The sequence below is a fragment of the Lepidochelys olivacea genome, assembly GCF_965140295.1.
Source record: "Lepidochelys olivacea isolate rLepOli2 genome assembly, chromosome: 11".
In the NCBI taxonomy this organism is placed as follows: domain Eukaryota; kingdom Metazoa; phylum Chordata; order Testudines; family Cheloniidae; genus Lepidochelys; species Lepidochelys olivacea.
This window is the reverse complement of record NC_140421.1, coordinates 27,923,941-27,948,183: the sequence shown is the minus strand read 5'-3', so window position 1 is coordinate 27,948,183 and position 24,243 is coordinate 27,923,941. Positions and strand designations below refer to the sequence as shown.

Below are 24,243 nucleotides of genomic sequence, written 5' to 3'. Positions count from 1 at the left end.
TAAAGGTGATCCTGGCAATTACAGACCAGTAAGTCTATCAGTAGTACCGGGCAAATTAGTTGAAACAATAGTAAAGAATAAAATTGCCAGACACATAGAAGAACAAATTGTTGCACAAAAGTCAACATGGTTTCTGTAAAGGGAGATCATGTCTTACTAATCTATTAGAGTTCTTTGAAGGGGTCAACAAACATGTGGACAAAGGGGATCCAGTGGACATAGTGTACTTAGATTTCCAGAAAGTCTTTGACAAGGTCCCTCACCAAAGACTCTTACATAAATTAAGTTGTCATGGGATAAGAGGGAAGATCCTTTCATGGACTGAGAACGGGTTAAAAGACAGGGAACAAAGGGTAGGAATAAATGGTCAATTTTCAGAATGGAGAGGGGTAACTAATGGTGTTCTCCAAGGGTCAGTCCTAGGACCAATCCTATTCAACTTATTCATAAATGATCTAGAGAAAGGGGTAAAATAGTGAGGTGGCAAAGTTTGTAGATGATACTAAACTGCTCAAGATAGTTAAGACCAAAGCTGACTGTGAAGAACTTTGGCAAATGAAATTTCATGTGGATAAATGTAAAGTAATGCACATTGGAAAAAATAACCCCAACTATACATACAATATGATGGGGGCAAATTTAGCTACAACTAAATCAGGAAAGAGATCTTGGAGTCATCGTGAATAGTTCTCTGAAGACATCCACGCAGTGTGCAGCAGCAGTCAAAAAAGCAAACAGGATGTTAGGAATCATTAAAAAAGGGATAGAGAATAAGATGGAGAATATCGTATTGCCTGTATATAAATCCATGGTACGCCCACATCTTGAATACTGCGTACAGATGTGGTCCCCTCATCTCAAAAAAGATATACTGGCATCAGAAAAGGTTCAGAGAAGGGCAACTAAAATGATTAGGGGTTTGGAACGGGTCCCATATGAAGAGAGATTAAAGAGGCTAGGACTTTTCAGCTTGGAAAAGAGGAGCCTAAGGGGCGAAATGATAGAGGTATATAAAATCATGAGTGGTGTGGAAAAAGTGAATAAGGAAAAGTTATCTACTTGTTCCCATAATACAAGAACCAGGGGCCACCAAATGAAACTAATGGGCAGCAGGTTTAAAACAAATAAAAGGAAGTTCTTCTTCACTCAGCACACTGTCAACCTGCGGAACTCCTTGCCTGAGGAGGTTGTGAAGGATAGGACTGTAACAGGGTTTAAAAGAGAATTGGATAAATTCATGGAGGTTAAGTCCATTAATGGCTATTAGCCAGGATGGGTAAGGAATGGTGTCTCTAGCCTCTGTTTGTCAGAGGGTGGAGATGGATGGCAGGAGAGAGATCACTTGATCATTACCTGTTAGGTTCATTCCCCCTGGGACTGGCCACTGTCGGTAGACAGGATACTGGGCTGGATGGACCTTTGGTCTAACCCAGTATGGCCATTCTTATGTTCTGTTTTTATGTTGTTAAGTGTTCTATATTAACATATGATAAAAATAGCTCCAAATATTAAGCAAAAGATTAGGATCTGCAATTAATTATTTTAAGTATCTTATCTATTATGTACATCTTTAGGTTTAGCAAAATATTATGGAAAATTCAAAGTAATCATTTCAAACTACCCTCGGTATCAAGAGTGCTTTGAAAAATGTAGTGCAAATACCTAGATTAAGTAAAAGTTTGTTTTGCTTAGAAAAAGCCAAAACTTCTGGTCCCATCAGGAAGTGAAGCAGCATTTCAATTCCCAAAAGTTGAATTGAGGGGATCACTATGATCCCTGATACACTAGAATTCAGGTTTATCCTTGGAGTGACTGGACTTCCAAATGGATAAGAACCTAAGGAAAAGAAAAACACAATTGTTGTGACTATATCGTAACTACATTCAAATGAACCATTTTAAAGTGAAAACACAGATCCAAAATAATAAATATAAAAATTAAGTCTGACAATTTTACAAATGGGGAAAGAGAACAATTTCAGACTTAGCACTGTGGTAAAGCCAGGAATACAACTCAAATCTCCAGACTCCCAGCTTTGTGTTTTAGCCACAAAGCAATCTCTTCCTGGCCAAAAATTCCCATTATAGTAAGTACCTACTAGCAATGCTTTATTTAAGAAACTATCAGAGTTTCCATTAGAATCCTTTATTTTAAGGAGTTTATAGTATGTATAAGGCCCTACCAAATTCACAGTCCATTTTGCTCAATTTCACAGTCACAGGATTTAAAAAATCGTAAATTTCATTATTTCAGCTATTTAAATCTGAAATTTCAGATGTTGTAATTGTAGGGGCCTGACCCAAAAAGGCACCGTGGGGGGATCACAGTACTGCTACCCTTACTTCTGTGCTGCTGCTGACGGCGATGCTGCCTTCAGAACGGGGCAGCTGGAGAGTGGTGGCTGCTGGCCAGAAGTCCAGCTCTGAAGGCAAAGCCACCACCAGCAGCGCAGAAGGATGGCATGGTATGGTATTGCTACCCTTACTTCTAGGCTGCTGCCTGTAGAGCTGTGCCCTCAGTCAGCAGCCACCACTCTCCAAAGCTGTGTGGCCGGAGGCAGAGCAGAAGTAAGGGTGGCGATACCACGACCCCCTGCAACTCCCTTTTAGGTCAGGACCCCCAATTTGAGAAACGCTTGTCTCCCCAGTGAAATCTGTATAGTATAGAGTAAAAGCACAAAAGAGACCAGATTTCAGGGTCTGTGACGCATTCTTCATGGCTGTGAATTTGATAAGGTCTGTCAAGGTTCCTTCCACCCTCTGAACTCTAGGGTACAGATGTGGGGACCTGCATGAAAACCTCCTAAGCTTACTTTTACCAGCTTAGGTTAAAACTTCCCCAAGGTACAAACTATTTTACCCTTTGCCCTTGGACTTCCACTGCCACCACCAAACGTTTATCCGAGTTTATTTTATTAGGAAAGCATTGTTTGGAAACATCTTTCCCCCCCAAAATCCTCCCAATCCTTGCACCCCACTTCCTGGGGAAGGTTTGGTAAAAATCCTCACCAATTTGCATAGGTGACCACAGACCCAAACCCTTGGATCTTAAGAACAATGAAAAAAAAACATTCAGTTCTTGAAAAGAAGAATTTTAATAGAAGAAACAGTAAAAAAGAATCACCTCTGTAAAATCAGGATGGTAAATACCTTACAGGGTAATTAGATTCAAAACATAGAGAATCCCTCTAGGCAAAACCTTAAGTTACAAAAAGACACACAGACAGGAATATCCATTCTATTCAGCACAGCTTATTTTCTCAGCCATTTAAAGAAATCATAATCTAATGCATATCTAGCTAGATTACTTACTAAGTCTAAGACTCCATTCCTGTTCTGTCCCCGGCAAAAGCATCACACAGACAGACAGAGAGAGATTTGTCTTCTCCCTCCCCGCAGCTTTTGAAAGTATCTTGTCTCCTCAATGGTCATTTTGGTTAGGTGCCAGCGACGTTATCCTAGCTTCTTAACCCTTTACAGGTGAAAGGATTTTTCCTCTGGCCAGGAGGGATTTTAAAGATGTTTACCCTTCCCTTTATATTTATGACAGGGTCCTAACTATGTAACTTTAGAAGTTTGCTTCAGGACTGCTTACCTTGAGGTTTTAGCTCAAGATTAATTTTTTTAACAATTTTTCAAAAAGTTATTTTAGCCAATTAAAAAACAAAAATCTGCCTTTTTGACAGATTTGTCACTGTTAACATGTATTTTTGTCAGTCTTGTTTTCCAGGTCTGAAGAGAACCTATTCTCTTCCTATGCCTCATACTTAGCTTTCCCTTCCCTTCCATATGACCCCTCCCTAGTGACCAGCACGAAGTCTGCTCGTAAAAATCAGATACATCATTGTTTAAGGGTGAATTCTGCCTATAGTGGATAGGAAAATATTTTTCCCATTTTATAAGATTTAAGATTGTCACTAGTCAGACCTCAATGTTTCCAAATTAGACTTGCCTTACCACTAATAGGCAGACTCCAGACTAATATTAATAGTTGTGATATACCAACCAAATGCATAGTGAGGAAAGGAAAGGTTTCCCATGTAAAGAAGCTGGTGATTGGGGTGGAGGAGAGATACGGGAGGGGAAAAGGTTCTGCTCTTAGGGGATCTGGAAAAGAGGGGGAAAAAATAAGACTGGTGCTTTGATGCTGGAATTTGAAGCATTCACCACCTAATATTTAAGCATGCAAGTTTAATTCTGCAGATCACTTAACTATCTTAGAACAATTTTTAGAAGGTCACATGTTTTATCCTTCACTCTATTTCAACTAAAACTATTTTACATAACCTTAAAATTTAAATCTACTTGTTTTCAAAAAAGCCTCAACTGAGATAGAGATTTATACAACAGTTAGAGCTACTAAAAATAATTACACGTTAAGGTTAAATGAATGGCTTAACTAGACTTAAACATGAAAGTAATTTAGAACTGAGAATGGTTTATTCCATCCCTGGCAAACATCGATCCAAACTGCATCATGATATACGCACAATAGATCTCATGAGATCCCTGATGAATTTGCTTATGGCTGACAAGAATACCACACAGTATGCAAATGAACAAATGTAACTTAATTATATATAAATATAAAATATAAATTAATATAAAATGATGTTTACAGACACAGGACAAAGAATACCTGCAATACCTAGGTACAATGCAGTGCACCAAGGAATTCTTTCCCGCATTCTCGGATCTGAATAGTTTTGTAGGCTTAAAACAGATACAAAGTTTTCTTCGTTTAACTAGCTACTAAATTATTCTAGATCAGTAGACTGATATGAATGTGCAGTATCAATATATCGCTTGCTATTGCTTCTCACTAGTGAGATACTACTAACACTTAAATTTATTTTTAACTTAGTTCCAGCATTTGAATTATATTCAGAAGCAGGGCTTATTTTGTACCTGATTTCTGTGCAGACGTTGCTGTGGCTAAACTCTGATTGACTGCTGCACGAGAGGGAGTTCCTTGAGGTACAACAGAAGAATCTAGACTTAAAGTGCTTTGGATTAATGGAACACAAACCTGCAAAGACACCAAACCTCAGTGATTGTGTGTATGACACACATGAAGAGGAATTAAAGAGTACATTTAGTCTCAAATCCGCATCATATCTTGTCTGAGGAGAAAGTAGAATCATAAAAAGACTAAACTACTCTGTAAGCCACAGACGCCAACTCCGTAGGTACCCCAGGGCTGGAGCACCCACGGGGAAAAATTAGTGGGTTCTCTGCACCCACCGGCAACCAAGCTCCCCTCCTTGCCCCCCCCTTTCTGCTCTGCCTCCTCCCCTGAGTGCACCGCGTCCCCGCTCCTCCGCCTACCTCCCAGTGCTTGCCGCCACCAAACAGCTGTAGTAAGCTCTGAGAAGGAGGGGGGAGGAGCGGGAATGTGGCGCGCTCAGGGAAGAAGGCAGGGAAGAGGCAGGGCCAGGACGGGGATTTGGGGAAGGGGTTGGAATGGGGGTAGGAGGGGGCGTGGCAGGGGTGGAGTCGGGGCGGGGGCAGAGGCGGGTCGAGCACCCACCGGCACCAGAAGAAGTTGGCGTCTACACTGTAAGCTACTCATTTAAAAAGTTATTTCTGATATATAGCAGCTTTATTTTAATGACTACCAAATCAGTAAAATTTTCCAATATCATCAAATGAAAGTTAAATAATTTCAAATGAGATGTTACTGAGACAGTGCAGTTTGCAATTTTTCCATACGGTTTTCTAATCTTTTCTATAGGTAGATCAAAAGCATAAGATAAGAAATAAAAGATTTTCAGTTAATCACATCCTGGAATAATTTGATTGAATTATGAAACCCAGTGCTAACAGTTCGTTTTATGTGCTCAGTCCAATTATACTACTATTTAAGTAGTTTTCCAATTATATTTATCAAAATCTCTAGGTTCATTACTAGAGTCAGTCAAAACATGTCAAAAAGGCATTAAAATTAATCTAACTGAAAAGCCTAATTCCAGAACAAACCTCACTCCATCGCTACCACTAAGTCAACCCTTCCCAAACAATTCGGGGAAAACGTTTATGTCTTGCAGGTCCACCAAGTCCATATTCAACTTGATATAGAAAGTGAACCCCTCAAAAATAACACATCAGCCCGATCCCTTTCTGACTAGGGGGCTGTAAACTTGACTCCACTCTATCACAACTGCTGTGGTATCACTTGAGAGACTGTCGTTTTCCATGTAGCTAAAGCCCAAACCATTTAGGGCTTTATAGGTGAAAACGAAGACATTAAAACACCAACTTCACTGTTCTTAAACATAGAATTATTTGCCTACTATTACAAACTATACCTGCATTACTATAATTGAAAGATTTTTTTTAAAAAATGGTCTTTTTTGTTGTGCATGTGACACACACTAATCAGTTGTGTTTGTTTGTATGAGTCTATAGAAAAAATAGGCAGCTGTGATTATAAACCCATAAAAAACTAGCAGGAAGACTCAAGAGCAGATAGAATACATAAAACTGCTATTTACTTGAAATCTATTTGAATTTCAAAAACAGAGTGTCTTTTTAAACTTTGAAAAAGAGATGAGTAAGTTCACGGAGTATAGGTCCATTAATGGCAAGGTGGTCAGGGATGTAACCATGCTCAGGGCTATCCTTAACATCTAACTACCAGAAGCTAGGAATGAAGACGGGTGGATTGCTCCGTAACTGCCCTGAAGCTCTGGTACAGGCCACTGTCGGAGACAAGATACTGAGCAAGTCAGACCATCACTGACGAAGTATGTCAGCTCTTATGTTCACATAGAAGTTAACTGAGAATAAATGCATATCACAAAGATCAGGGTAACTACTGCTCCTTGCTAAGAATACTACTTTATAAACAGGCTGCCAAATACTAGATGTATTTTCTATTTGTCCATTGAATGCCTTTGTGTATTCTGAGCAAGGACAACTGAAGTGTTTGATCTACCTTTGCTATACCATTAAGTTTTTTTATATCCCCTCTTACATTTTCCAAGTTAACAAATCCTGATCTTCTCAGGCTCTTTTCACATAGAAAATTTTCCAGATGGAGGCAGGATGATGAGAACTGAACACAGTGTTGTAGGAGAATGGACTTATATAGTGAAAATGTCAATATTTTCCATTTTATCCCTTATAGAAAGTGTATTTTGTCTGACTACTGCTGTGTATTGAGTTGAGGATTTAACTGAGCAGTCCACAGTGACATTCAGATAATTCCTCTTGATAGTTAATTTAGACCTCCATGTGTACCATTAGTACAAACTGTTCTTTTATATTGACCTACCAGCTTAAATTTTTGGAAGCATGTCAGGTTTGGTGTCTACAAGAGTAACAGTATCCTTTTAATAATTGCTTTATGGCTAAAGATTACAGAGAGTCCAGATAATCATAAAGCAAGTTTCAGTTTTATATGAACAAAACATAGGCTGTCAACTACTATGCTAAAACTATTTGCATTTGTTACCTGTTCAAAGTTGGCAGGCAGCTGAGGTCCAAGCCTCACCAGTAAATACCACCAGACCTCCAGTTTCGTCAGTGCCAAAGCCTCTGTTCTCACATGGATAGAGCTCAATGGCTGCATTAGCAATTTCAGCCTTTTTGCACTGCACAATATATCTTGAGGAACAAAAAACACATTTTTAAAAATGCTATAAAAAGTCTAAATTATTTTGCAGCACAATAAAGGGCAATTTCTAAACTGTTAGGTTCTTTTCTTTCAATTAACACATTCACTAATTCAGCAAGAATCAGTCTTCTCCATCAGGACGTTTTCTAGGTACTCAGTCCTATCAACGCAGTCGGCAGGAAAAACTTGTTTCCATTTTCCAACAGGAGCCTGCCAGAACAAGTACTTCTGAAACTGTTTAGCAGTTAACAATGAAAAAGGAATTTTGTTAAAAAGTACTCAAAGAGGAATAAAAGGAAGGAAAAATAGCTTTTCCCTACAAATCCTGGAAGAAAAGAATCCAAGCCTAAAAAAAGCTAGTTTTGATAAATGATCCAAATTAGCAGATGTTAAATGGCAGAAAAGAAATTAACTAATAAGGAATCCCCCTCTTATCTGAATCACGATTTGGCAAGACTTGGCTACAGCAATGACAAATCAAGGAAAGTGGAAAAGGAAAACTATGGTATCAAAAAAAAAAAAAGCCTGAAAAATTTAGCTAATAGGGATAATTTATGCAATGAAAGCTTAGGGGAGTTGTCTCCTGAAGGAATAGGAGAAAAACAAAATCTAATTTATGATGCCTGAGGAAGGTGCAAATCAGGGCTTAAGTTTCAACTTTGCATATTTCTTCTGCTGGAAACAAAGCATTCAGCTCACTCTAAAAGATCAATATTGAGCTGGGTTGCCAATATTGGTATATGTTTTCTTGATGTATTATCAAAGTCATATGGATATACTGAATTGAAGCTATTTGACCTCTGTAATTTGGATGAAAGAGCACAGCCTGAAGATCTCTGGTACAGCTAATCTATGCTCTCAAGGTTCTTCACACATCCAGTTCACACTGTAGCTGCTCTTTTATTTTGGATACATGTAGAATGAGAAGAAGAAACCTGACTTACTCAGCAGTGCCTGTAAAAGTGTTCAAGGCTGCTGGACTTATCTCCCCCTAGAACACCTGCTCAACTTGTATTTGAGAAAATATCGAAAGGTCCATTTGTGGGGAGCAGAATTTGAGAGAGATGATGTTGAAACTTTGGAAGCGAGGCTCTACTGTGATAATCAAATAGCATATCAATGCTCCACTTCCTGCACTAGCTCATTCTTGAAAGCAGTATCCAGTTCAAGATCTCTTTCCTATTATTTAAAGCCTTCTATAGAAATAGCCCTAGCAACCCGAGAATCTCTCTCTGTACTTGGGAAATCTGATCACAGCTACATTCTGCTGAAACAATTAAACTGTTGGAGCAATCTCTTGAGAAAGGGAGGCAATTTCAAAAAGGAGCTAGACCCATATCATAGAACTCGCTAACCAAATAAATTAGAATGACCGCTATCCTTATTCTAACTCTACTACTCAGTTCCTTATGGCTGTCTCCCAATCCCACCATCCTTTCACTATTTGGGATTAAACTCCAAAACCAAGAGATTCCGTGCAAGAATTTCTAAAACCAATATACTTTGGGTGCCAATAAAAAGAAATAGTGATTGTTATTTAACATCAACAGGATGTACTTGAGGGAAAGTAGGAAAATTTGAAGCCTGAATTTGTAGCCTTGTGTCTAAGTGCCACAGACAACATGAGAGTCAGTATGTGTTCCCCAATCTAAAGGGCTGGTATCAGTCATCTGTGTTTCGAGTAGAAGTGACATTTGTTCTCTCGCCGTGCTAATCACTTGAGAAGCTAACTCTGATCTTGCTCACAAAACAACGTAGTGCCCAATAAAAATATCTTTAGTTACCTCAGATGAACATTTCTATAGATATTGTGCCAGTAAGGCTGAGAAGTAAGATGGGAGATCTTTAACTTTCTTCTAGACTATACAGACACACTGATTATAGTGTAAGTGTATGTCTGTGGCTGACCTGTCCCTTGGATCCACTGGTAGATGAGGGAAGATATATTATAAGATACTCCTCCAGCAGTAATTGGCGATGGAGGAAGATGGGCAGTCACTCCTGTCTGGCTATGCCTCTGTTTGGATTCCATAATTTATTCCTGTTTAACCTGATCATCATCATCTCAAAATATTTTCAGGATGCATGGGAGAAAACCTTGTGAGCCCCGTCTTCATCAACAGTGGAAAAGATGTAATTGTCGTCTATAGAATCTGTCATCATTTTCTCAAGCTTTTCTCCAAATAGGTCTCTCATTTCAAGTTTTTCACAAAGCAGAATTGTATAATTGCTTGTCTACTTTCCAAGGGAAGAGCCATATATACCATCCATCAGTGCTGTTGAATTTCACAGCTCAAGAGGCGAACATGGGAGAGTCTATGGAAGTGGTGCTATTGGTTATGAACATAAAAAATGCCCTCTACAGCTCATATAATGTTAATAGTTACCCCATCAAAGTTATAGGGATTGAAAAGCCAGAGCCCAAGTTTTTCCTAAGGGTGCCTCTTTTAGGAAAAATCAGCTGGGATTTTGCCAAGGAGGCGCCTGCAACATCTGTCTTGAAAAACAATCATGTTACCCTCAAAATGCTGGATTTATTATCTGGTGGTAAAGATTTATAAACCCTTACATTGGAAAACTCTCCATTATTTTATCACCAGATTTGTTAGGCTACTGTCCTTCACCTTTCTGAAATATTATTTTTACTAGCTCAAATTTGGAAATAGATTCAAGTTGCAGTATTCACTAGCATCTGTTTGCAACTGGTTTTTAGAGGAACTGTTTTGGAAATAGCCAGGTCCCTTCAACTCTAGCATCCAATAAAGGAGGAAAAGGGGAGAGAACCAGTATTCACTCCTTAGCTTGAATGTCATGTTTAGCATGTTGACACAGGACAAAAAGACTTGCCAGCAAAGGTAAAACAGCATCAGGGTTCAGGGCTGACCAGGCTCAGAAAGACAGAACCTGCCAAATACAGCATTAGCAACACTATAAGAAGAGTGCTGTGCCGAAAGCACCTCACTGTATTTGGAGTGGGCCTTCCTGGCTGCTTCAGCATCAATCCACCACCATTCAGCTAAGATGAGGACAGTGTAGAGCTCTCCACATGGTGTCTGTAAACAACAAAAAGGCAAGGGAGAGCTCCAAAATTTCAAAATATTAAAGTGAAAATACACTGCAATTTGTTATAGATTACTGGCTAATAGGTAAAGGTTGTTAATTTGAAGAAGAGTGGTTAGTAGGGTAGTGCTCCATTGCTGATTATTCTACAAACAGAGCTTTCTAAATGAAAATAGCAGGTGTTTCCCCAAGCTATCTTAACTCCAGTAGATGCATGGAGGAGGAAGATCTACTCTTGTTGGATGTGGAAAGGAAAAAGTCATTCAAACAACATTTGACATTGTAATAGGAAAATAAGACAACAAATAAACTCTACTTTTACATTTGAGCAACTGCATCAGGCTGACAGATCTTACATCAGATATAGACATGTCTGAGGTCACAAACGTTCACAATAGCAGTGAAGTGTCTACATGGCTTGGCTATTAGTTACTTTTGACAAAGCTTTAATTTCCCAGTTTAATTAGCCTTTATATTCTGGAGAAGTGGCAAAGCAAATCCAGACAGTTTTTTCTTGACTCCACATAAAGCATACAAAAGAACAGAGAAGATGCATTTAGTCATTTCACTAGTATGAGATAAATATTGTATGCTACAGAACCACAGAATGCTAGGGTTTTGACTTAGATTCCTTATTTGTCCTGGAAAATTAAGCCACGTTACCACCAATAATCCTATCTGTAATTTCTTTAGCAGAACTGAAGCATTGCTAAATGATCTATTTTAAACAGCCTTGGAAGGATTAGCTTTTTCCTGGTAAATGTCAATTTTACCATATACACGTAAATTGACCAAAAAATACTTCCATTTATAATCATCAAAATTTACAGATAGGCAAAGAAAGAAAAATGCTGCTTGAGAACTTAGGAGTTTGATTTAAGGATATTTACTTTGTATATTTTGACAAAAGTGATGTTGACAATTTGCGTTTTAACTGTTATAAAGCTTTAACATTCTGAATCACAGCATCAAGTATAATTAAATAATTGTTGCCAGACCCCCATAATCTCATGCAACTGGAAAAATTTAAATCAATAAAAATAAATGCTTAAAAATAATCAATATTAACCATACAGATTATTTAAAAAATTTAATTCTGCCAAATCTAATAATGAGGGTGGAGAATAAACACTTCAGTGAGAATTTAAATGAAATTTTACTAATTTAAGACACTTTCATTTTTGTCTCCTCATTTTCCTTCAGAGTAAGTATCCCAGAGAGTACGGTCCAATCTTACAAAGGATCTTTTATAAAGTAGTCAGGATGCACGCTGAATTTAAACAGGCTTGTTTAAGTCTCAGTACTGATTACAGAAGTAATTTCTCAAATCTCCAGATTCCTTAACCACCGTTCCCGGTAATAAATCCATGTAGCACAAAATGAAGAACTGTAGTGTAACCTTCTGTGTCCTCTCATTGCTATCTATGCTTGGCCCAATTAAACTACTATAAAAAAAAATGTTTAACTTTAGTAATTCTACCGTGCAGCAAGACTGAGCTGAGAAAGAACCATCAATCAGTAGAAATGTGCACTTTTAGAAAGATAATATTTAACCTGTACATAGTTGAGCACTACCAGATTAAGATGGGTAAAATAGGTGTTTTCCTTTCTCCTGGTTAGCTCAACATTAAACTTAAGTTGTTTAATATATTTTTATCTACCTGGATTCAAAGCAAAATTATCTATCAGACTCTTCCATGCAATGAAGGCTATTTTCTTTACCACTGGTGATCCACTACGGAATCCAAGTTCTTCCAGTTGCAACAATGAGTTGATAAAACTGCCACTACGATGGAGTGTCTAAAGGTAAAATAATACTGTTTTTATACAATGAAGCATTTACACTGTCAGTATCTATTGTCACGGAACCTAAATAATAAAGTTATTACTCTTCTGCTTACCTTTCCAAGTAGCTTCACAAACAAAGGCCACAACTTCAACACATAGGTCTCATTTTTTGCAGAAAATAACTTTTGCAGTTCTGAAATTACTTTCTGAAGATAATAAAAGGTTGTTATATTTTCTTGTGCAGTGAAACACATAGAATGAGCTATAAGTTTTTATACTGAAGATTTTTAATCTAATACAATTTCTAAAATACAGTTGTACTATACTGACAAGAGTTAAAAGGAAGTGACCCCAGCATGGGATTTAACTGTGCTACTAGAGGCACAGCACAAAACTTGCAGGTCACCAGAGGTGTGGGAGGGAATATAGCAGCTTTATGTCACCTTTGCATCTTCCCAATGCTGGGTTGCTCTGGGGCCGAAGTCATCCCTGGAGTGACTTAGACAGGCCCAAGGGTATATGAAAATTACAGCGTCCAACCAGGCCACAGTGCTGCAACATCGTATGCCATGGCCCCACACCAGCATGCTCCTCCTGTTCCAAGTGTCACCTCTTACAACATCAGGGTTTGTAAGGAAGTTCTTGAAGGAAACCACTGGGGGGGAATGGAAACATCACCACCCACCTGGAACAGGGGCTTTTGGGTCCCCTTTATGCCAAGCAAGCCCATTCACCCCTTTTTTTTTTTTTAAACAACTAGTTCTCTATCTTGACTATGCAGTAGAATAGAAAAGCAGACCTCACACAGTCCTTTTCCATTTCTAATATATATCTTAATATAGAAATAGTGGGTAATTATTTAACTAATCATTGACCAGGACCCCATCATGATTGGCCCTGAGCACACACAATAAAAAGCCCTTGCCCCTAAAGATTTCTGTAAGGCTTAGGCAGTCTTACAAAACTGTCACAAAAGTTTACAATCTGGCACAAAATTAATTCACTTTTACTTTAGTCTTTATGAGGATAGAAAAAAAATGAAGATACTTTACTCACACTGGGCAAGTATAATTTTGCAAGGCTGGCTAAGGTGACTGGTAACATGATACAGAGCCATTCATCTACAAGATACTGGTTCAAATCCAGCATATGTTGATAACAGCCAAAATAGGTTGCCACCATTTGAGTACTGTTAAGAAAAGTTAGCTGATGGTCTTAGTTCTTAATACTTTCATTGGTACTCTCAGCAGACAAATCAAAGAATGAATGGGTATGGAGACAGAGTCCCCTCCAAAACTGTGTGGAAGCATACTGAGACACTAAGAAAGCTTGCACTTCTATTCACTGCCCAAGCTGAATATGCCTTTAGTTCTATCACTGTTAATGTGAATTTGGTTCACGAAAGGTAACAGATGCTTTGAAAAAATCATAGTATGAAATGGCCTTCCAGTCAAGGTTGCAGAGACAAGTACATAGGGTAATTCAGATAGTTAAATCGTATTTTAAGAGCATAAAAAAAAAACATTATTAGAAGTCTCACAGATTTCTAAAATCCTGAGGGAAAGAAGTTTTTAAAAGCATTTTCCACTTACAGTAGTCATAAGATGTTCAGTGATGACTGCCACCTCCTGCTGTTTCTGAAGTAACAATGGCATTCCCATCTCCAATGCAGCGGCACCTCGTAACTGCACCTTATGAGCTGAATGGACGACCATAGGAATGATCAGCTTTGCCCACCTCACAGCCTCTTCTCCCATTTGGGTTGGAGTCTGTTCCATTAGACTGAGTTCAACAAAGCACACATGTATTAACTACATATAGAACCACTATACTTATTGCTGGGCTTAACAAAAATATCCTTAGCTAGCATTATTAAAATATGCATTTATAATTCAGATGTATTATGCACTAACAAAATGCCGTTCAAAACATTTTCTAATAAAATTGAATTACACCTGGAAAATCTAACTGAGTGAAACTCTACATATCAGTATATCACAAGTACCAATTCAGATACTTCCCTCAAAAAGCCTCACCAGGGTCATAAAAAAGGAGAAATTTATTCTGAACAACTTCCTCTGCATTTGTTTTGTTCAAGTTAAGATTCCAGTTCTTAATGGTATAACCCAAAGCAGCAGATGATACTATACGGAAGTAATTTTCCATTAAGTTAGAAGGGAAAGAAAGCTAGTCTGAAGGACCTCTGAACAGGTGTCCTTGTTAAAAGATTATCTTCAACTTGAAACCTAGTCAATTATTTTTAAGTTACATTTAATTTGAGGTCTATAAACCTGCAATCTGCCAATTTTATAATCATATTTTCCTATTGAGCACTATTGTCCAATAGAGAGCTATCATCTCTATTGCTGTGTGAAAGGCACAACATACACCCAAAGGGAAAACTGAATTATTCAGAAGGAAATTAACAACGCCCACAGTATTGCCAAATACACAATATAAACACACAGAAAAAAACCTAACTTTTCAGTTATAGTAATCTTAGGTGTTACTTGTAATAACAGTAGGTAATTATTCAAAAATCACTGAGTCAAATGTTTGTGTTTAACAAGTACATATTGAATCTTCTCAACTAAAGCCAGAATTGTTTTCCATACATCAGGAAAATGTAGCAAGTGGACAGTAGTAATTATTATTCTCTACTTTACAAGGTTTATTTTGGAAGGGCCAATTAACATAGGGACTTAAGTGAACTAGCCAGTTTGCTCTAGAGCAGTTTCTCTCAATGCCTGGACTATGGACTGACATCGGTCCCTAAGATCTCCCCGACACAGTTTAGAGACTGTTTCTCTCAATCTTTTTGATACCCGGGACCAGCTTGCTGCCTTCCTAAATTGTGACAGGGAGAGCTCAGAAACAGGTGCCAGTCCATGAACCGGTCATTCAGAAACACCACTCTAGAGAACTTAAATCAAACTGATTAGGTCTCAAGTAAAATAAAGACTACAATAAGACTGAATTTATGTGTGCACACACACCACCACATCGTTCAGTGCAACTGTGTAGTTTGTCTCTGCTAAATCAAGGACCATGATAGATGGTAAGTAGAGATGGTAAGAGTATTTTACAATGAGCCTAACATGTCCGCTTCAAGCCAATGATCTTAATTCTTCACTCTCAGGAATACTAAATTCACTCAGTGTTGATGATAAAATCTACTATTTCTATTATTTCCAACAATGCCAATGGGAGGAACACACTCTCAGCAGTAAGTTTTAATCCTAAAATGTAGGCTTTGTAATTAAAAACTAGTACAAAACAGTATCATAATAAATACTGTAATGAACTTAAAACAAGTTTTTGGATGTAAACATTCCCACCCAATGCTAGAAACATCTCATTGAGTCTAGCTTCATTTTCTACGGTGACTAAAAGGTGTAGGGAAAAAACAAAGAATCAATTGTGTAAAGTAGAATAGACAAAGAAAAAGTTTAGTAACTTAAGTTGTTAAAAATGGTAGCAATGAATATTTTTTTTATCTGACTGTGTCCCTTTCCACATCAAAATCAGTGATGACGTTATAGGTCTGGAAAGACATTTTGCAAATTAAATGGTCTAGCAGGCTTCAGAAAAAGCATAAGTAGTTATGACAGTTCATAAAAAACCTGGACTTTATCATACTGATTTTTTAAAAATATATACAGGCAACGTTGAGAACATTACTCAGCATGTTTAACAATTTTAAAGTAGGTCAAATATTGTCCTTAAACTATAGTGCCTCCAACAGATTCTTTTTTCAAATGGGCTTTTCCAAAGACTCAATAAGTATTTTAAACGTTTAGCATTACAGTTCACATACCGTATGACAACATTTAGTGCTTCATATTCAACAGCCATGGAATATACATCTCCTTTAGTAAGTATGGTTTCTAGTGTAGAAATTATATTGGGTACCTGAAGAACAAAGGGATGAAGTTAACTAAACTGTCTATTAAAATTAGAGAGAGGCAAAAAAAAAAAAAGTTAAGAAGCTCACCTCCTTCCCAACAATTTCAGAAGGAAAGGTCTGCTTAGAGATTACCCAAAGGGCTCGAGTGCGTGTATTCTTGTCTGAAGTTTTTACAGCAACACTGTTCACTGTTGAAAGTAACTCTTGTATTTCAGTTGCTAAAAAGCAGAAAAGAACATATGGCATTCAAATTATGTTTTCACAAATTCTATTCATTTTCTTAGCAAGCTTTTAGGTCACACAAGAAACTTTTGCTTGGGCGTATCAAATGTTAATACAGGACCAGCTACGCAATTCCAAAGCCCACAAAAATGTAACTAACATTTTAACTATATTAAATATAAATAAACTTGCCAAGAAAGAGTGACTAAAATAGACTACCAATAGGCAAAAATGTGTAGAATAGTACATGCATACGTTGCCATTTACACTAGCACTATAGAAAACTGAAACACTATAAACTTGAAAGTCAAATTTCCATCTGAAAAAAATGTACCTATTACAAGAAACACAAAAGACTAAACAAATATTTCTCTAATTCTCCCGTTTGTGTTTTTTTAAAACACTGTGCAATTGGTAGCACTTTAGCCATAGTCAATTTCACCGTTTTTTTGATGGTATATGCCAATCCCAGGTTCTACATGGTTTTAACTGTTAACAGAAGCAAAGCTGAAAGTGAAGAGGCTGTTTGTACAGCACTCTGGAAGAAAAATAATGTTCAGCATTATTAACGTGATGATTGGACATAGTATAAAGTTTGAGAGAGTTTGGGAGCAATGAATTAATTACATTATGCCTATACTACAGGGCAAGCTGTTCCCATCACCTGCAACCAACTCAGCAATTAATTCAAACATTTTACCTACAAATCTCTGCCTTGTTACCTAAAAATTCCTAATTTTAATCTAGAATTAAAGAAACAGATGAAGGCACATTTCAAAAGCAGAAGGAGTTCTAGTAATATTTGTTTTTACCAGATAATTCATAGGTAATCTTTGAGTTAAAGACACAAAATCCTAAAGCTTGTAGTGCTGCACTGCTCAGCTCTGAGTTTTGACTAGAAATGTGTGCCTGCAAAAAAAAAAAAAAAAAGACATTAAAACTCCAAGTCGTCTCATTAATTACAAAGTATGATTACGTATTGTGTAGCTTCTCAGCGGAGTTATGATTAAGTCAATGAAATGGAACACAGAACAATAAAAAAAATCCCATGCTTAATAAACTCTTATACCTAAATGCAAATTGAAAACTATGCCTAGCTTCTACAGCACAAAGTCACACCTAAAACTACAAAACCTAGTTGGGGTTTTCAAGACACTTCAATAACAAGTGTCCAGATTTACAGGTGACAGAATTAAGTTCCAAAACATAAAAGAATCTGCATTGAAATGATTTTTACATAAATGGGGAACAATCATCCATTTTTTTATTATTGTATTTTGAATAAAATAAGCATTACATGCTTAAAATAGAGATGAACTGGTTACCAAAAAAGGAAGTCCGAATAAAAGGACCTGCAAATAACTTTATATTATGTCAGCAATATCTTGATGATCTCCACTACTCAGGCTATGGGGGTATTCACTACAAAGAAAGATAGTGATCTTAAAAATCTGAAATCATTCCATCCATTATGCACTACACAGACACCTCAGATTACATTATTCTTAGTTTTTATGATTACTAGTGCCAGCCTACTGTGGGATGCATCAGAGAAGTGGCATGGATAGTAGAAGACTTGTTCCCTCTAATTTTTGACAGGCTGTGTGTGCAAAAAATTTCTTCTGTGCAAATTATTGTGATTCTGTGCAAATTGTGCACGTGGTGTTTCACGGTGTGCGCGGGGTTTAGGATCTGTGTACGCGCACACACGCGCACAGCTTAGAGGGAACAACGGTAGGGGTTGCTTTTTAGTTTTAAAAATATTTTTAAGTATTGGTTATAACAATCATAATAGACAGTGAGCCCTTGCTGCGAAAACTCAACTCGACCTGACTGCACCGCAAAACATCCATGCCTCCCAACCAGTCCTTCGCATCCAAGAAATGTTTGTTGCAAGCCATTTTGTAGTCAAGAAGTAAACCTGGAGAAACTGTATCTTCTTTTACTACAGAAAGATTAATCTCCATGATGTGAAGGAAAAGCCAGGAGAGTACAATTTACTGGATACTTTAATTCACAAGGTCAAAATTAGGCTACTTCCTCACCCAGCTTGACTGCAAATTAAATGAGCTCAGTATTAATTCAGCCTCACACTGAACCCAGATCGTGACTTAAGCTTTTGTACTTTTATTTACTTAGCCTTGTACAGCAAAATTAACTTTAGGGAACACAACACACACCTTAAATACTTTACAAAGTCGAGAAAAGTGTTTTCCAACATCTGCAGTGAATTCTTTTCCTTCCTCCCCGGTCAGGCGACTCCAAGAAGCAGAGAGAAAAAAATAAGTCATATTTACAAATATAAAACATTATATTCCTATGATAAGGTTTATATTAAAATACTGTCAAATTATTTATTTTTTAACTAAAGGTTACAGTTTCATGAACATTTTTTGACAAAAAAAATAGTTGAAAATAGCACTCAAGTGTTGGGAGAGGAAAGAGAAAAATCACACCTTTAAGCCTGTGACCATGCAGAATGACTAATATAGCCGATCACCGTATTGTGAATGCAAGATATTAGTGTATTTTATATTTTGCTACTCTTGCTGCTAAACAACTAGAGATTATTCATATACCAAATTGAAATTGCTACTGAAAATCAAATAAATTTTACAAAACCATACAGCAAAAGGACTTAAAGAAAAATTAGTTTTTCTTTTTTTTTAAACTAACATCAAGCTTTGAGTTTGGGCTCCAAGTATTAGAAAGAATATGCATACACAATAGCTAGTGATCCCCACCAAATATCTGAATGGAAGATTGAACCCTAAATGTAAATGTACCACATCATAACTGAGCTAGTAAATTTTAACAGTTACAATTTGAGGCATGTGTGAACAGTTTCTTAAAAGAGAAACAGATTTTTTCTTAAGTGGGATCACCAAAGGCAACTCTGAGGAAGCTTTTCTTGCCAAGAGTTAAGTTAGCAGCATTCCATTTTCTCTCTCTCTATTATGGCCCCACTCCTGCAAACACTTAAGCATGGAAGCAGTCTCATTAAAGTCAATTGCATAAAGACACCTACGTATAGCTGTATGCAGGATTAAGGCCTATCTGATTTTCCCCAAGAGTAACTTCAGGGAAGGGATGTTATCTTTGTACTTATTTGTACAGTACCTACATAATGGGTCCCCAACTCTCAAATGGGCTCTCCAGGTGCTACAGTAACTTAGTTAAACAGGCTAACGTCAAACACTTTGATAAAATATGATATTACAGAAATCATGAAGGATCCAACAATACAAAAACTGAGCTTTTCTAACCAGAAAAGCACACTGATCTCAAGAGGCAGGACACTTGTCCATTCACTTCTTGTGAAATTTGGAGCTAGTTAAAAAGGACAAACGTAAAAGCCCATCTGCAAACAAGATTTTGATTTGCATTTTGATTTCTCAAGCATTTGCTCACAAATGGCCAAATATTTCTAAACTTTGCAGGTATTCCCCGCCCCTCACCTCCGGCTAAAAATCTGCTTGAATTTCTCCGTGCGTGAGTGTGCCATTGGTATTCGCCGACAGCCGTACCGCTGAGGATCTATCCAATATGCCCCCTTGCCTTCAACAGGGTGCACGCAGAGATTCCCCACACTCCATGCCCTTCGCTCAGCGTGTGGCTGCACACACACGCTCCCAGTCATGCCTCCTGACCCGCCCGCTGTCTGTAACCAGGTAACACCGCCAAGCTCACCACCTCCCCCCCGCCCCCGCCAACCTTCACCTGGAGCACCCCACTACCCACGCACACAGCCGCTCTCACACCTGTTGCACACGCGCGGCTCCCGCATCCTCTCCCAGGCGGGCGCACGTGAGTGAGCCCAGGGCAGAGCCCTCCCCTCCTGCCCATCGCTTCGCGGCCCCGACAGAAAGCCGTGCCAGAGCTACACCCCCTCCCGCCATCGCCCCAGCCCGGAGGTGTCGGAGCTGGGGGCGGGGCGGCCGCACTCACTTAACGATGGTGAGGTGTGCGTCCGTGAGCTCCCCCGGCGGGGCGGCCGGGTCCTCCAGGGTCTCCAGCAGGGGCAGCAAGCTGGGGCCGGCGGCGGCGGCGCTCATGGTGCTCCGGGAGCAGAGAGACGTAGGCTGGTGAGCAGAGAATCCTCGCGCCCGCTCCGCTCCCCTCCCGCACCGGCCGCTTCGCTTTCTCCCGGGCTAAGATGGCGGCGCGCGGGACTCGCCGCCAGACAGACCGGGACTGGACTTGCCCAGCCAATCAGCGCCGCAAAAGGCGGTGCCTGAGGCCGAACGCCGAGATAGCGAGCGGCGCCGTCCCTCCCACCGCGCGCTTTTCCCCGCGCAGCCATGCCTGCGGTGGAGCGCCGAGTCGTCGATCGGGACCCCCTCCTTCTCTCCTGTGACGGGTTGGGCCCTTCTTGGCTGTCTGCAGCTCTTGCAGCGCTCGCCAGTTGGGGGCAGGGTAGATCATGTCTGAGCTGCTGCCTGCAATCCACTCCTGAACAGCTGCTAGGGGGCTCTTGTAACTGCAGCCAAGCCAGAGGAAATGGGCACTTGAGCCATCTGGAGCAAAGGGATTTAGGGTTACCATATTTCAGGTTCCCAAAAAGAGGACACTGCAGGAGGTGGGGGAGGGGCAGTTGGGGGGGTACAGTTGGGGTTACTCACTGGTGGTAGAGGGGAGCAGTGTCACTCCCTGCCCAGGTCGCACCAATCAGCACCTCCCTGCAGGACACTCTCTGTAGGGCTGGGAGCCGGGGCCTGGGTGAGTGCGATCCTGCAGCTGTGGCTTGCCAGGGACTGGACCACTCAGCTGCTGATGCAAGGGAGGGGCCAAACAGGAAGCAGACCAATCACAGCTCTTTCTGAGCTGCGGCATCTGCTCTGAAAAAATCCTTGACGTTGCCTGTTATTTAAAAAATCTACCTAGTCAAGAGGATGAAGACTCAAAAAAGAGGAAATGTCAGGAAAACCCAGATGTATGGTGGCTCTAGATAGGGTTATGGGCCAGGAAAATAATGAATCAAACTGCATGGGCGGGAGCTATGCCACATTGACCATATGCACCATCTTACAGGGGAAACCAGTTTTAGGACCTTCTGTTGCTGGCTTGGTGTGAAAATTGCCAGATTTACTCTGGAGGCAAAGGAGAAAATCTGTGCAAAGTCTGAAGAAAATTCATCCAACTGTTTCTGAGTTTCTGGTTGTTTGGTTAACCAACAAACGGGCTTTAGATCCTGTGTACTATGCCACTGTTGTGCTTCCTGGGGTACCCACAGTTGCGAGGCACCTCACTACCACCTCCCCTTAGTGTGAGGAAGACTTGTCTGTGCCTGCCACGAGCAACACAAGAATTCCTCTCTAGGTCTTGCATGCCCTACCCTGTCTCTCTACGTTGGTGATTGGCACACTCCAACCCCTGAGCCCTCCGAGCATCTCCTTAGAGCGTCCAGTCCAGCTCCTGGTCCACTGGACACTTGCAGTATTCACAGATACACTGCTTCCAAAGAAGCAGTACTCTTCACCTTACCAATTACTCCTCAGATCACTGCCTAACACATACAACTTAGATATGTTTATAGTGAAAACAAGTAAAAGTTTATTGAACAACAAAGTATAGAGATTACAGTCATATCAAGTAGGAGTATTAGCAATAAACAATTATGTATAAAATAAAATCATAACACACATTCTGGAAGCTAGAGTTACTTAAGTAGATACTTTAATGTCTTATAGCGATTTACAGCCAGGCTTGGCTGTGATCTTCCATTTATGAGACAAGTCACACTGTCAGCTTGCCTCCTTGGTGAAAGGCCCAGGGTGTTCCTCTGCACTCCCAGATATATCCCAACAATCCATTGTCTTTACTCGTACATAGGATGCTCTTCTGCTGGTTATTTCTTCCTGTAAATTTCCTTTCTTGAAGATTTCACAATTTTTTGACTAGCATTTGGCTAAGCATGGAAAAAGGCACACATCATGAGACACATAATACAGAATGACCAGACAGGGATATAAGCATCTGTCACCCCCTATAGCGGAGGCCTCACCAGACATGAGTAATTAACATACAGAGGGAGGTCTGATTTCTTGGAGGACAGTGTTTAGGGAGGTAAACAGATCATTAGGCTGAAAACAGAATGTTTGTGCTAAATAAGATACATAAATAGGTCATCAGGCTAAAATGACAGAATGTCTGAGCTTGCTAAGATAAGAATGAGAACACCCAAGGAACCATTTACTAACAATGGACAAGATAAGTTAGGAATGTAGAGATGAGCTAAAGGGTAGGCTGTGCATGGACAATGCATGGACAGAGTATGCTGCACAGAGATTGGCTTGGTTCCTATGCAGGAAACAATCCCAAAATGTGATGCAAAAAGAATAGTAAATGCAATGTATTGTGTAAATGTATATAAAGGAAGAGGTTTTCTGTGTAACTTTAGATGTGTGGTATGCCCTATACGCACCCCCTACGCGTGAGTCTGATCAGCTCAGCATAGATTTTCTGTATGCCAAATAAAGGAATCAGAGTGACAAAATCTGGAGTCAAACCGATGACTAGAGAACTGGATGAAGTGTTCTCCCAGAACTGGACAAGGTGTTCTGGATAAGTCAAGTGGAAAGGTCTCAGAGGAAATCCCAAAACTCCTTCCTGAAAAGAATTTGTTTGAGACATTTCACCTCCTGTTACCTATCTTAGGGACATAATTTTCAATATAGATGCATAATTCCTTCAATATTACCTACACTTACTTTTCACAATGATTATGATTACCAGTGGGCTTCTGGCTCTCATTAGAGACCTCATATGGCACCCCTTAGTGAATTATTATGTATATATCTGACTCAGGGGATCCCAGTAAAACTCTACGCCCCTCCTGCGCTCTCTGCCAGTTGGTACCAAGAGATCACTGAGTCACACTAGTCATTAAAAAGAAATAAGAAGGTTACTTACCTTACAGTAACTGCAGTGGTTCGGAGAGGCCCATGAGTTGCAAGTGGCTCTTTAATGTGTCTCCTGTGGCTCTTTGCAGCACATGATATTAAAACACTTCGATTTAATTATTAATGAATCAGGGTGCTTTTAGTATATTATTAATATTAACCAATTAAATTATGAACTTGCACTAAGTTATTAACTTATTTGCTGTGAGAATAATATATATATAAACTGAATATTTTCCTGTCATACTGTTTAAATATGAATAATACTATAATAAATGAAACAATGAATTCACACTACTGGAGCTCTTTTGGGTAATGTTGATCACTGAACCACTGAGGTCTGGTTTAGATGCTTCTTAGGAATCCCAGATTCTGCAAAAAGAAAAGTAGTACTTGTGGCACCTTAGAGACTAACCAATTTATTTGCGCATAAGCTTTCGTGAGCTATAGCTCACTTCATCGGATGTAGCTCACGAACGTTTATGCTCAAATAAATTGGTTAGTCTCTAAGGTGCCACTAGTACTCCTTTTCTTTTTGCGGATACAGACTAACACGGCTGCTACTATGAAACCAGTCTCTGCAATGCTTCTAAACTCTTCAGAAACAGATTTTGAACTTACAAATTTAGTTGGGGCCCCAGTCTCTGCAATGTTTGTAAGTGCCACAGAGATGAGCACAGGTCTTAGTAGCACAGTAACTCTTACATCTCCATGACTGAAGCATCTGTAGAGCTAAATAGAAGCCTT

General features: G+C 39.3%; 1 protein-coding gene across 1 annotated transcript in view; it reads right to left on the bottom strand.

Annotated features, from left to right (window-relative positions):
• The window catches only part of RIF1 (replication timing regulatory factor 1), a 58,109-nt gene extending 37,347 nt beyond the window's left edge, over positions 1-20,762 (bottom strand). The window contains exons 1-11 of the mRNA XM_084642559.1: positions 20,543-20,762; positions 18,775-18,853; positions 17,407-17,503; positions 16,460-16,590; positions 16,283-16,377; positions 14,058-14,247; positions 12,579-12,671; positions 12,339-12,477; positions 7,456-7,607; positions 4,908-5,028; positions 1,663-1,836 (exon numbers count right to left, since the gene is read on the bottom strand). Of these exons, the coding sequence (XP_084498685.1) occupies positions 1,663-1,836; positions 4,908-5,028; positions 7,456-7,607; positions 12,339-12,477; positions 12,579-12,671; positions 14,058-14,247; positions 16,283-16,377; positions 16,460-16,590; positions 17,407-17,503; positions 18,775-18,853; positions 20,543-20,649 (1,378 nt within the window). The 5' untranslated portion in view covers positions 20,650-20,762. The remainder of the gene's footprint in view (positions 1-1,662; positions 1,837-4,907; positions 5,029-7,455; positions 7,608-12,338; positions 12,478-12,578; positions 12,672-14,057; positions 14,248-16,282; positions 16,378-16,459; positions 16,591-17,406; positions 17,504-18,774; positions 18,854-20,542) is intronic.
• Positions 20,763-24,243: the final 3,481 nt, after the last annotated feature.